Source organism: Momordica charantia (genome assembly GCF_013281855.1).
Source record: "Momordica charantia cultivar OHB3-1 chromosome 9 unlocalized genomic scaffold, Mcharantia_2.0 BLBB01000009.1, whole genome shotgun sequence".
NCBI classification, from domain to species: Eukaryota; Viridiplantae; Streptophyta; class Magnoliopsida; order Cucurbitales; family Cucurbitaceae; genus Momordica; species Momordica charantia.
In genome coordinates, this window is record NW_028275167.1 from 28,496,528 (window position 1) to 28,509,011 (window position 12,484).

Here is a 12,484-nt window from a genome sequence, read left to right on the forward strand (position 1 = left end):
CATTGGCGTTTCAGAGTTTCTACGGAGAGATTTTCCGAGGGTTTATCGATCTGATTCGCGGCGGCGATGGACATTTCGTCGGCGTTTCTTTTCCCGCCGCCTCCTTCGACGTTTGTGAACGTGATGACAGTGGTGAGTTCGACGGCGATGGCGATGTCCGGATTTTCCGAGATGAACGGAAAGCATTTGCAGTATTCCAAGTTCTGGAACGCGAATGGTGCTTCGAAATCTTCATCGGAGGAATCTAAGGTTTCGTCGAAATACGGAATGCTCTTGGCTTATACTCCGGCGTTTCTCGCCGGAGCGGCGTCGTTTTGGTTCTTTCCGAGCGACGATGGAAGGATTCTTCTCCTCAAATCTGCTCTCACCTTCCATTTCTTCAAGAGGATCTTTGAGGTACTCTCTCTCCCGCTCTACGCCTCTGTTTTAGTATAGTGCACTTCCTTCTCGATTCGTGATTAGGTATTCATATTCTCGTGAAATTAGTTCGATTCATTTTGGACTCCAGTAAGAATCGGGGCTTCCTTGAGAATCGGTTAATCTAATTCTTCGAAATTTTGTCGAGTTCTTGAAAATGGTGGAGAGATCCGCATCTCTTGTCCCTTTCCATTGCTCTGTACATCTTATCTTATCGTTCCTCTGGAATTTCCAAGTTTGGGACCACCGTTTTTGTTTGTTTGTTTTTCTTCCTTTTACGATAATAGGGAGATTATGTCAAAAATGTGTAGAAATTTTATATGTCGTATGAACTTGGCTAATTAATTAGACGATCAGCTCATTAATGTCTGGATTCATTAATTTTTCTTTTTGACTATTGAATTGACATTAATACTCTCTTCGAGAACGGCGTATTTTAGAATGATAATTGCTATATTATTGTTATATGAAGTCATGTTTAAGAAACAAATTACTAGGATTCTGTTTAATACTGATTTTGTGATGCTTCGCACTTGTACTATTCATTCCTGGCACATATATTGTTTTGCAAACATTTTGAAGGTTCTTCTCAAATTATAGTAGCTATTTAGAGAACAACAATACTTGGTAGCAACCCAATCTTCATGTTGTCAATTATTCAAAGTTTCACAGCTCTTTGATTTTTTGAAAAAAAAAATCTATCTTTTTATATTCCCTTGTAAAAATTTAATGGTCACCGAGAGGTAGAGGTAAGTACCTAAGTATTATTTAATAAACTTCTTTAGATTTAGAGAATATAAACTTCTTTAGATTTAGTTATTCTCTAAAGAATAATACTTAGGAAAATATTTGGTTCTTTAGGAGAAATATTGTCCTTACCATCCACTGAATGTTTAACAACTAAGAGACAGGATGCAAAAACAGAATTTTTTTATGAAAATTAATGAGTTGCCTTGGTGAGGACAAGATGAAGATAAGATTTGGTCATCATAGTCAAGGAACCAAATATTTTTCTAATACTTTAAGTCATCAGCTTGATAAATAGAGAGAGAAGTGCAGAAAAGAGATATTTCAAAAATCAAAGACATGTCAAATTTTGAGCGGTAGTTCTAAGAATAATATTACCTATCTCTTACTGAATAATATTACTATTCACCTGTTCACCATTAAATCTTTAATAAGTGGAGAGAGGAATGCAGAAAGAGCTAACTTTTCCTTCTCAGAAAATTAAACAACCATCAAATTTTGAGTAAGCAACAAAAATCTTTCTTGAATGTAGCAAAACAAATTCTCAAACAGTCCCTAACAGACTCTTCTCCTATTTGAAAATTCTATGCTCACAGGTACTGTTTGTTCACAAGTACAGCAGCAAAATGGTATTGGATACAGCATTCAAAATCTCTCTCAGCTACTTCCTCTCCACAGCAATCATGATCTACACTCAGCACCTCTCACAAGGGTTTCCAGCGCCATCCATTGATCTGAAAAACATTGGAATTGGTTGCTTTGTGATGGGCATTATTGGGAACTTTTACCACCACTATCTGTTGTCCAGAACCAGAGGAAAGGGGGAGAAAGAGTATAAGATTCCCAATGGAGGTCTTTTCTGCCTTGTCATCTGCCCTCACTATCTGTTTGAAATAATTGTGTATTTTGGGTTTGCTTTCATCTCTCAGGCAATCTTCCCACTGTGCTTCGCCACTGGCACTGCTTTGTACTTGGCCGGGAGGAGCTATGCCACTAGGAAATGGTATGTCTCCAAATTTGAACACTTCCCCAACCATGTCAAAGCCCTACTACCTTTTCTCTTTTAGGCTTTGTTTTTAGTTCGAAAAGGGGCGGATCGAGATTTGAATCTTTTGACTTCTTACAAAGTTACTTATGTCAAAGCCCTGCTCCATTTTCTCTTTTAGGCTTTGTTTTTAGTTCGAAAAGGGGCGGGATCAAGATTCGAATTTTTTGACTTCTTACAAAGTTACTTATAGCGGTCTTCTTGGGTGAAGTTTGGGTACAATTTCGACATCATATCCGTAGTTAGCACATTCGTCATGTAACTAGTCAAGTTGTGCTGCTCCTTCTTGCAGTTTAGACTTTTCTTGGTTGTTCTCTTTGTCTAGGGACGGCAGAAATATATTATATTATTAGTTGATAGTTTACCTCAAATTAATAAATTCGTTCCTTTACTTCAACTTTGTTATATTCTATTACTTTTTAGTTTTTTATTTATTTATAGAATTTGGTAAATATTATATAAATTATTATTTTTAATAACTAAGAAATATATATATATTTTATTTAAAGTAAATAATTTAAACTTTAATATTTTGTAAATTTATTATATTTCACTTGAAGAATTGTATTATATACAAATATGAAATAATAATTAATATATAATATTATAATTTTTGTTTTAATTTTTCATATAGAATTAATAATATAAATGAAAAATAATTTAAAATATTTTTAAAATTTTAATGAATTAGTTTTAAAACAATAAATTATATTCATTATTTTAAGTTCCATTCTCCTCTGTTTTTTTAATATTTATATGGAAAAATTAGTTATACTTGTTATTGAGCAAACTAATAATTAAACTACATAAACAGATATCAATACCCTCTTATGTATAATTTTGGAGCCGCCACTAATTTAAGGTATTATGCAACGATTTTATAATATGAAAATTTGTAGAAAATAATTATGATGTATTAAATTAATAATTTAAATAATTTATAAATTTTGAGATTGTTACTTTTAAATTATTTTTATTAAATTTTAAGTGAAGCTACATTGAACTAAAAATCTATCACCACTTTGTATCATTATTCAATAGCTCTTTTAGTATCATCCAAGATGTTAAAAGCTTCTGTATATATATATACACCTTACTTTGTCTAGAAATTTAATGCATAAAAGGTATAACTAAAATCCTTTAAAAAATATGGACAATAAAACACTTTTCGAATTTTTGTTTAAATTAAAATTATCGAAAAGAATAATATTTTAGTATTTAAAATTGGGCAAGAACTTAGAACTGTGAAAATAACTTTTAAGAAACTATAAATAAACTATGTTATATAAGATAAAATAAAATAAAAGACAATATGAGTATGAATTAAAAAAAATACATTTTTTTTTTCTGTTTTGGTTCTGTCATCTAATTAAAAATCAACCCGATGTATACAATTATATAAAATTTTAATGGATGAATTTAGTTGAAAATCAATTAAAAATTTTAGAGAAATTTTATTGTATAGCACAAGATTAATATATATGTTTTAAAAAAATACGTCAACTTTTCATTTTTTAAAATATAATATCAGTTTAACTTTTTTAATATGTCGCTTAATTTTAATTATATTAATGTGATAGTTTTAGTTAAAACATATATATCTATTGAATTGATTTGAGGCTCAAATTGTTATTAATTTTAATAGTAGTACTTTTACTTAAAATTTTAGACTTTTTGCTATATTTGAAAATAAATAATTGGCACATTTATTTAAAACGGTTCGGCCCAGTTTGGAGAAAACCGAACCGATGTCAGACCCCTTATATAATATCGTTCACCTAACTCGCACTCGCAGACTCGCAGTCTCCGCTCCAGTTGCCAAAAACTGAATCCTCTGCAAGAAAACTAAATCCAAATTCAACCTTCTTCTTCTTCTTCTGTTTCTGTTTCTTTTTTCTTTTGTTCATTTCTCTGGTTCGAGTTTTATCTCCGATGGAATGGTTCTTCATTTTACCAATCTTTCTCTAGAATTAAGAGGGCCAGTTCGCCATGATTCTCGTGTCAACGCCCTCTGCCGGCTTGCTTCCATGTCGGCCGGAATTTCAGCGGTCTCGTCCTCGTAAGGTCTGCTCTCAATTGGATCGAATTCTTCACCCAAAAGCTTCCGAATCACCCATAACGCTCAATTCGCGACGCAGAACGTGAGTTTCTCCTTCACGCATTTTCACAAACAGGTTCTGTGCACTTTGTGTGGAATCAACCTATGTGTCTGTCTGGCTTGAGATTTTGCAGGTGCGAGTGCTTCGATTTGCATAATGATCTGATACCGTATGGCGATGCGTGGACTTGGCAAAAGGACATTGTCAGAGAAAAGAAGGCATTGATCGACGCGAACGAGGAATGCCCAGATACGCTTATTGTGTTGCAGCATCATCCTGTGTACACCATGGGCACGGACAGTTCAGAAGAATACCTCAATTTTGATCCAAAGGATTCTCCCTTTTCCATTTACCGCACTGAGCGTGGCGGGGAGGTTACCTATCATGGCCCTGGCCAGGTACTCGCTATGATTTTTTTTGGCCTTTTTCTATCATTTTGCACTACAAATTTTTTATGTTCTCTTCACATTGTAATCTGATGCTTCTTTTCCCCATGTTATGGTAATTTAGGAGTTGAATCTTTGATTTGCTGGTTTGGTTGTTTTAGAGGGTCATTTACTGTTTGCTGTGGTCTCTACTTGATGAAATTGATAGGATTTGTCCTGTGCTGTAGCTAGTTATGTACCCTATTATCAATCTGCGAAATCACAAGATGGACCTTCATTGGTACCTCAGGGCACTTGAGGAGGTGGTTATACGTGTTCTTTCCTCGACGTTTTCCATCAACGCTCATCGGCTCGATGGTTTAACGGGTGTCTGGGCAGGTATTCCTTGTGGGTCTTGGATGAAATTTTTATGTAGCGTATTGCAAATGCACATCTTTTGTCCACTTGCTGATCTGATTTTGATTTCTTCTCATGATTTTGATTGTAAGAGTTATTACCCTGTACTGATAATTTCTAAAGGGCTTTTAAGTGCTTAGTTTCAAACATTATAGATTGTTTCACTTGTTGTTTAACTGGAAATGGAGGCGGTTTTGTTACAAAGTCATAAGAATTTTAGTTCGCTTGGAAATTTTATCAGTACCAACTCGACGAACCAGTCTTATGTTAATAGCTTCAGTAGTCCCTAGTTGGACATTTTTCTTTTTATTTCTAAGAACACTGCCAGCTTCTTGAATGATTTTCCTCTCTTTTCCCTTTGCAGGAAACCAGAAACTGGCAGCCATTGGAATTAGGGTATCTAAATGGATAGCATTTCATGGATTAGCTCTTAATGTCACCACTGATCTAACTCCATTTAACTGGATAGTTCCATGTGGAATACGAAACCGCCAGGTCGGAAACGTCAAGGAGTTGCTTAGAGAAGTTGATTTACACACTGGATTTCAGAAGAACATACATCTTGACAAGGATTTCCAGTTGATTGATACCACTTTTGAAGCTCTGCTACAGGAATTCTCTGAAGTTTTTCAACTTGATATTCATCAGAAAACCATCCCCACTTTGGAAAGGTTCGTGAATCAAGCACCCAAAAGCTGAGGATCCTGTGGTGAGATATCTTATAATCTGTAAACTATAGCTGCTAAACGTTCCTCATTTGTTAGTTTATTTTACTAATATTAGGCACCAACACCCAGCTTTTTCGATCTTAAATCTGCAAACTACTGATTATTTTCCATCTTCTGGGTCTGAAAGGTTCATAATTTAAAGGTTAAAAAACCCTTCCAAACACTTTTGGTCAATGTAATTTGGTTAAAGGCTTTAACCAATTTAGTCCATATACTTTAGTTTGTAACGATTTAGTCTATGTACTCTCAAATGGGTAACAATTTAGTCTTTAAACTTTAATATGTAACAATTTAGTCCTTGTATTTTAAAGTTGATAACGATTTAGTCCTTATCGTGAAATTTTTTTTTTTGTTTGTTAAGTTTGTTATATATATAGATAGATAAACTATAGAGGGACCAAATATATTTATAACTAAAAAGATTAAATTGTTATATGATAAAATTTGACACTTAATTTTAATAAAATTATTTACGATAGGGATCAAATTGTTACAAATTTCAAACTACGAGGACTAAATTGTTGTTTCATAATTTAAAATAGTTTAATATATTTAAAGAGTTGTTTTGTTAATTTGTCGAAGTCAGAGGGAGATTTATCCATGGATAGTTCATTGTCTTGGGCGGTTTTCGTCCTTCTCACGGCATCAACTTCAATCGATTTCGAAGAAACTCATGGCAACATGTGGTAAAGAAATCAATTGAATTCATAAAGAAACGAAGTAACAATAATATGAAAAATAAAATAGATCTTTTTAATACAATTTTCCGACAATGATCTTCCCACGAAATAATAAAATAGAATGAAGATAATACTTGGAGCTGACGAAAATCATCCATCACCGTTCGTTTCAATCCTCTCTGCAGCACACAATTCAACAACAATGAAGAAATCTCTTTGGCAATATTTGTTGTTTTTTGTTTTCAATTTTGTGTGTATATATTTTTATTTTTTAAAAGTTTTCAAAATAAAAAACATATTACAAAGAGAAACAATCAAAATATTTTTTGTTTTTTTCATTTTTATTAATGTATTTTCAAAATGTTCATTTTGATCTGAACTCTCATCTTTGATTTATTGGTCACACTTATAGAATTTTAAAACAAATTTCACACCTAACTTAAACTCAACTCACAACTTTTAATTGGAAATATATGTCATTAGCACTGAACTATACCAATTTGACTAGAATCATATTAAAATGGTAGCAGTAGACAATTTTTGATTAAGAATAAATTTTGATAAAAATAAACTAAAAAAAAAAGTTGAAAGATGGATGATAATGAACATTTTTAAATTAAAGAACCAAAATAAAATTTCTTCCAGAGATTGCCTCCTCCTCCCTCCGCCATGGCCACTCTCACAACCTTCCTGTTTCCACCATTTTCTTCTCGCTCTTTCTTCCATTACCTTCGTTTCGATTCTGATTCTCGCAGCCGCTGAATTTCTCGGCAAGCATCTGCAGTATTCCAAATTCTGGAGCCCTAAAAACTCCGCCCACAAAATCCACCTCCATAGCCGCTCCGCCATGCTCCTCTGTTACGCCCCTGCCTTCGCCCTCACGCTCATGATCTCCTTCTTCTTCCCGCGCCACATTCACCCTGACCCGAGGATTTTTCTAATCAAATCGCTCCTCCTCCTCCATTTCTCCAAGCGGATCTTCGAGGTAAACTCTAATTACAAATTACGATTAGTTTCTCTCCGGATATCGAATTTTTCTCCTCCATTGATTGACGATTAACCGATTTCTCTCAGGTTGTTTTCGTTCACAAGCACAGCAACAAGATGGCTCTGAACGACGCGATTCTGACCTCGATTTGCTACATACTCTTCTCCGCCGCCACGATCTACGCTCAGATGGTCTCGCAGGATCTTGCGGAGCCGGAGATGGACCTCGTGCCGGCCGGATTGGCGCTGTACTCGATCGGAATCGCCGGTAATTTCTACCACCATTTTCTACTGTCGAAGCTGAGGAGAGAGGGGGAGAGAGAATACAGGATTCCGAAGGGCGGATTGTTCGAAGCGGTGGTGTGCCCTCACTACCTGTTTGAGATCATCGAATTTCTGGGAATCTCCTTCGTTTCGCAGACATTGTTCTCGTTCGTCTTCACCTTCGGATCGGCGCTGTTCTTGATTGGGAGGAGCCATGCCACCAGGAATTGGTACGTCTCTAAATTTGAAGATTTCCCTCCCCATCTTAAAGCTATTGTGCCTTTTCTTTTCTAGAAATTGCTATGCTCTGTAACAAATAACAGATTTGAATATTTGAATGTTGCTTAGAGTTTTTCTTCTCTGTTTTCGAAGGTCTCCGATGAAATTATTAGATTTCTCCGATGTTGATTTGAGAAGTTAAGTAGGGCTGTTGCCTAAAAAGTAAAGATTTTGAAGTCAATATGATTGAATGAGATCAACAATTTCAACTACAAGTTTACAATGGTTTAGTTTGACTTTAAGAGTCAATTCTATAAGTCAAAATCCCACGCACCAAACCCTTTTATGGTACCTAACTGTTTGTTTATTGCCAATATTTGTACCAATTTTGTATCACTCACCTGCTCCGATTGGTTCATACAGTCGTTGACTTCAAATTATCAACCTTACGTGTCGTACTAAAAAAAACGTGCTTTTTAAGTTATGATGTGACTTGTGATCTAATTTTCGATAGGCTAGATCTATGTACTAAGATTTTATCTATATGAAAATTAAATGAATAGTATACGTATCTACCCTATCTTCGGTAGATTTATTGTCTCTTTGAAATTATGTTTTTTTTTCTTCTTTTTGAGAAATTTGAAATTGTTAAAGGAGGATTAAATCATCACTCAATTCAAAAATTTAAACTGATGGGTTGAGTAAATTTAATTCATATATAAATATTTCAATCGAAATCAAGTTCAGCTGAATGACTAATTAATAATAAAGGAATGACTAAGGAAATAAAAATAAAAATAGTGTAAAGTGTTCTAACTTATTTGTTTTTCTTTTTTCAAATTGACATTTGGAATAGTTAACATATGTTTTATCCGCTGATTTATGCTCGAAGCAGCTGGTATGCTAGGTCATTAGTATAAAAATGCTCAAATATGTTATCGATTCGTTAAAATTTTAACTTTTTTTTAGTTCAAAAACTATAAAATAAATCATGGGCAAGTATTTGAAGTTCAAACATTTAAATTTAAACTTTTTTTTAGTTCAAAAACTATCAAATAAATAATGGACAAGTATTTGAAATTCAAACATTTAAGAAGTAAGCAATCTTTTGATCCATTTAACTATACCCTAAATTTTAGGATAATAAATACATAAAACAGTCACAAAAATCATTATATACAAAAGTATTCACAAATCTTGGAAGAAAAAAAAAACAATTCAAAGGTAATTTTTGTTTATTAAAAAAAAGAAAAAGAAAGAAAACAATTCAAAGTAGGGAAGAGGTTGACATTAAAATTTTTAAAATATATATTTAGTTTAAATTTTGCTAGTTACAGTTATAGACTCACCGTGGCTATTTTTGTAATTTTACAGTGGCAATATTTGTAATTTCAAATAGTTACTGGTTAATTATATATCCGTTGTAAATATATAGACTTTTCTGTTCATTACTTGATTCACGCGATTAAGCTTTCGAAAGCGCAAAATTTCGTTCATCTTCGTCTGTAAATTGGCACTATACCGTAGATAATTCCGCGCTCTGCCATTTGAACATCGAAAAAGCCACATATTCAACAATAAACTCAGTCTACACTGATCGAAAGGTAAAAAATTTATTCAGTTTCGACGCCGAAGACAAGAATTTTGTCATTTTTCATCACTTGAGTTGCCCTATTTTGAATCTGTAGGAGGAAACTGATCATCAATGGATCGACTAGATGGTTCAGCGAAGCTCATGATAGTTTCCGATCTCGATCTCACCATGGTATATTTCTTCAACCTAGCGACATCACGATTTATCTCCCTTGGAAAATTTTGGTGAAACGGGGATTATAATTTCACAGGTTGATCACGACGATAAGGAGAACACTTCGCTTCTCAAGTTTAATGCCCTATGGGAAGCCTACTACCGTCGGAATTCTCTGCTCGTATTCTCAACTGGTAGATCGCCGGCGATGTACAGAGAACTGAGGAGGAAAAAGCCTCTGTTGACCCCCGATATTACCATAACGTCTGTGGGAACGGAGATTGCGTATGGTGATCCGATGATTCCAGACGAAGAATGGGAACAATTTCTGAATCAAAACTGGAATCGAGATGTAGTCTTGGAAGAAGTCCTAAAATTTCCGGAACTCAAGCCGCAGGTAGAGATGCCAATTTGATGTAATCTGATTGAGGTTTTTGTTCCTTAGTTCTTTATTCTCGTCGCTTCTTGAGGATGCGTATTTTACCCCTAAATCTAATTGGTTTGATTGGGATGTTTCTTCAACCTGCACGACAAATCGAGGACATCGTAGCCAGAAACGGAGCAACGGCCTCATAAAGTTAGCTTTTACATAGATAAGGATGAAGCCCCAAAAGTGGTCAATGCTCTGTCTGAATGTTTGGAGAAACGAGGGGTAATTCTATTTTTGTTGGTCTGAACTGAACTTACTAAATTCAATTTCTATCTATCATAAATATTCTGCTTGTTCTCCCGGAGATAGCATAGGGGTGGGCGGAGCCTCCCCGGGATTAGTAGGAAGTGGGTCAAGGAGCGAGCACGGACGCCCCGTTACTGAAAAAAAAAAAGAGAAAAAAACTGTGTGTATTGTATGCTTGTATATCTTGTGAACTCATCTGCTCTTGTTTTCCTTGTATTGTGTTGAGAGCAGGGAAGGTTGAGTGTTCCTTTTAACTCATTGAATATACTTTGTCAGTTAGATGTAAAAGTAATCTACAGCAGCGGCATTGCGTTGGACATATTGCCAAAAGGTGCTGGCAAAGGCGGGGCACTTGCGTATCTTCTCAAGAAGTTCAAAGCTGATGGGAAAGTTCCAGTCAATGTTCTTGTTTGTGGCGACTCTGGAAACGACACCGAGCTTTTCACTGTTCCTGATGTCTACGGCGTGATGGTCAGTTGCCTCAGAAGCCTTCATCACCCAAGTACATACCAATGAATCAATGATGCATCATCATCAACATATCCTTGTAAACAGTGCGATTTGTGGTATCATTCTTTCCCTCGATTGTGCAGGTAAGCAACGCACAGGAAGAGCTGTTGCAGTGGTATATCGAAAATGCAAAGGGCAATCCGAAAATAATTCATTCGACCAAGAGATGTGCGGGTGGGATCATAGAGGCAATTGGCACCTTCCAACTTGGTCCAAACTTGTCTCCTAGAGACATGATAGATTACAGAGGATGCTGCAAAGTGGAGAGTGTGGATCCAGGCTTTGAAGTCGTAAAGTTTTATGTGCTGTATGAGAGATGGAGACGCGGTGAAGTGGAGAAATCGGAGCTGTATCTCGAGTATCTGAAGTCCATCTTTGTAAGTCTCACATAGTTGTTACCATTACAGTTATATGGAGTTAAGATTCAAATGTAAGCTTCAATTGATCCCTAAGATAAGAATGGTTGTTGTTTCAGTTTCATGATTTGTGTTGTGTGTTTGAATGATGGTTGCAGGATGCAGGAGGAATAGTAGTGGATCCATGTGGGGTGGAGAGAGGTATGGAGGAATGTATAGATGCAATGAGAGGGTTATATGGTGATAACAAGAAGGGGAAGGAGATGCCATTCCGAAGCTGGATAGACCGACTCTCGTCCACACAGATTGCGACCGACTCCTGGCTTCTCAGGTTCCATAAATGGGAATCGTCTTCGTCGTCCTCACCCAGTAACAGAAAACATATTTCTCTCTCATTTTTTTTATTACGTTCTTATTAAGCAGTAGTTGATTTTGTTTTACACAAACAGGGAATCCGTTTTTGGGGAGCTTAACTACAGTTCTAATGACTTCACAGTCACAGGTAACACAATCATTCAGAGGCCCCGATTCTTGTTTTACATTTTTAAATTTTATAAGAAATGTAAGCATTTTACAACTGATTATGTTTCTTGTTTTTTATTTTTTGAAAATATTCTTCAAATTGTATAGAAATTTTAAAAACAGCGGTTTCCGTTTCTAATTTGTTACAAAACATAAATATAAATATTGCCTATCCTTAAAATCAGTAAAATCAGAAGTGTTGGAATTCTATTTTTCTTTATTAAAAATGAAAAAACAAAAAAACAAGAACCTTATCAAGCAGGCCTTTATTTTTACTTGTTTTTTGGTTTTCTTTTGATATTTTCTGCATTTTCTTGAATATCAAAGGGTTTGATATGGAATTGGATGCACGTGCATCACACATGGTTGGATCAGGATGCTTCACCTTCACAACCTACATCTACATCTACATGGTTCTTCTAAAACTTTCTTTTCCCTCTTTAAAACTTCATACGTTACAATAATTTGCCAACATGATAATTCTGTATATACCATTTTTCTACATTGAATTATATAATGTGATAAAGTTTATTATTAATTATACAATTTTTGTATTATTAATAAAGTCTTTCATCGTATACTAATAATTTGTGAGTATGAGGTATATTACTGTATACCTTTTTGTATTATTGATTAAGTGTATCAATTATATACTTATATTACTAATACAAGCGTTCCGCAATTATTTATGTTAAATATGCTATT

At 34.8% G+C, this 12,484-nt stretch overlaps 4 protein-coding genes across 7 annotated transcripts; all 4 read left to right on the forward strand.

The window, feature by feature from the left end:
• Window positions 1-4,317, forward strand: LOC111018692 (uncharacterized). 3 transcript variants are annotated; one of them, XM_088117772.1, is made up of 3 exons: window positions 1-396; window positions 1,761-2,167; window positions 4,178-4,317. In XM_088117772.1, coding segments are annotated over exons 1-3 (738 nt in total). In that variant the 5' UTR covers window positions 1-66; the 3' UTR covers window positions 4,179-4,317. The 3 variants fall into 3 exon arrangements, with proteins under 3 accessions (XP_087973898.1, XP_087973899.1, XP_022150594.1); XM_088117773.1 differs by lacking the exon at window positions 4,178-4,317 and adding an exon at window positions 4,005-4,144; XM_022294902.2 differs by lacking the exon at window positions 4,178-4,317 and having other exon boundaries at window positions 1,761-2,606.
• On the forward strand, window positions 4,199-6,098 carry LOC111018691 (octanoyltransferase LIP2p, chloroplastic). Its single transcript, XM_022294900.2, has 4 exons — window positions 4,199-4,350; window positions 4,442-4,706; window positions 4,922-5,072; window positions 5,455-6,098. The coding sequence occupies exons 1-4, from the start codon at window positions 4,199-4,201 to the stop codon at window positions 5,787-5,789; spliced, it is 903 nt and encodes a 300-aa protein (XP_022150592.1). The 3' UTR covers window positions 5,790-6,098.
• A 960-nt stretch (window positions 6,099-7,058) lies between these two features.
• LOC111018767 (uncharacterized) lies at window positions 7,059-8,110 on the forward strand. The gene is made up of 2 exons (XM_022295009.2): window positions 7,059-7,483; window positions 7,573-8,110. The coding sequence occupies exons 1-2, from the start codon at window positions 7,094-7,096 to the stop codon at window positions 8,041-8,043; spliced, it is 861 nt and encodes a 286-aa protein (XP_022150701.1). The 5' UTR covers window positions 7,059-7,093; the 3' UTR covers window positions 8,044-8,110.
• Window positions 7,847-12,344, forward strand: LOC111018765 (sucrose-phosphatase 1). 2 transcript variants are annotated; one of them, XM_088117771.1, is made up of 9 exons: window positions 7,847-7,979; window positions 9,657-9,733; window positions 9,813-10,112; window positions 10,266-10,367; window positions 10,668-10,862; window positions 10,985-11,278; window positions 11,416-11,626; window positions 11,707-11,759; window positions 12,107-12,344. In XM_088117771.1, exons 2-9 carry the CDS (start codon window positions 9,674-9,676, stop codon window positions 12,200-12,202), a joined length of 1,311 nt encoding a protein of 436 aa, XP_087973897.1. In that variant the 5' UTR covers window positions 7,847-7,979; window positions 9,657-9,673; the 3' UTR covers window positions 12,203-12,344. The 2 variants fall into 2 exon arrangements, with proteins under 2 accessions (XP_087973897.1, XP_022150700.1); XM_022295008.2 differs by lacking the exon at window positions 7,847-7,979 and adding an exon at window positions 9,413-9,572.
• The last annotated feature ends 140 nt before the right edge of the window (window positions 12,345-12,484 follow it).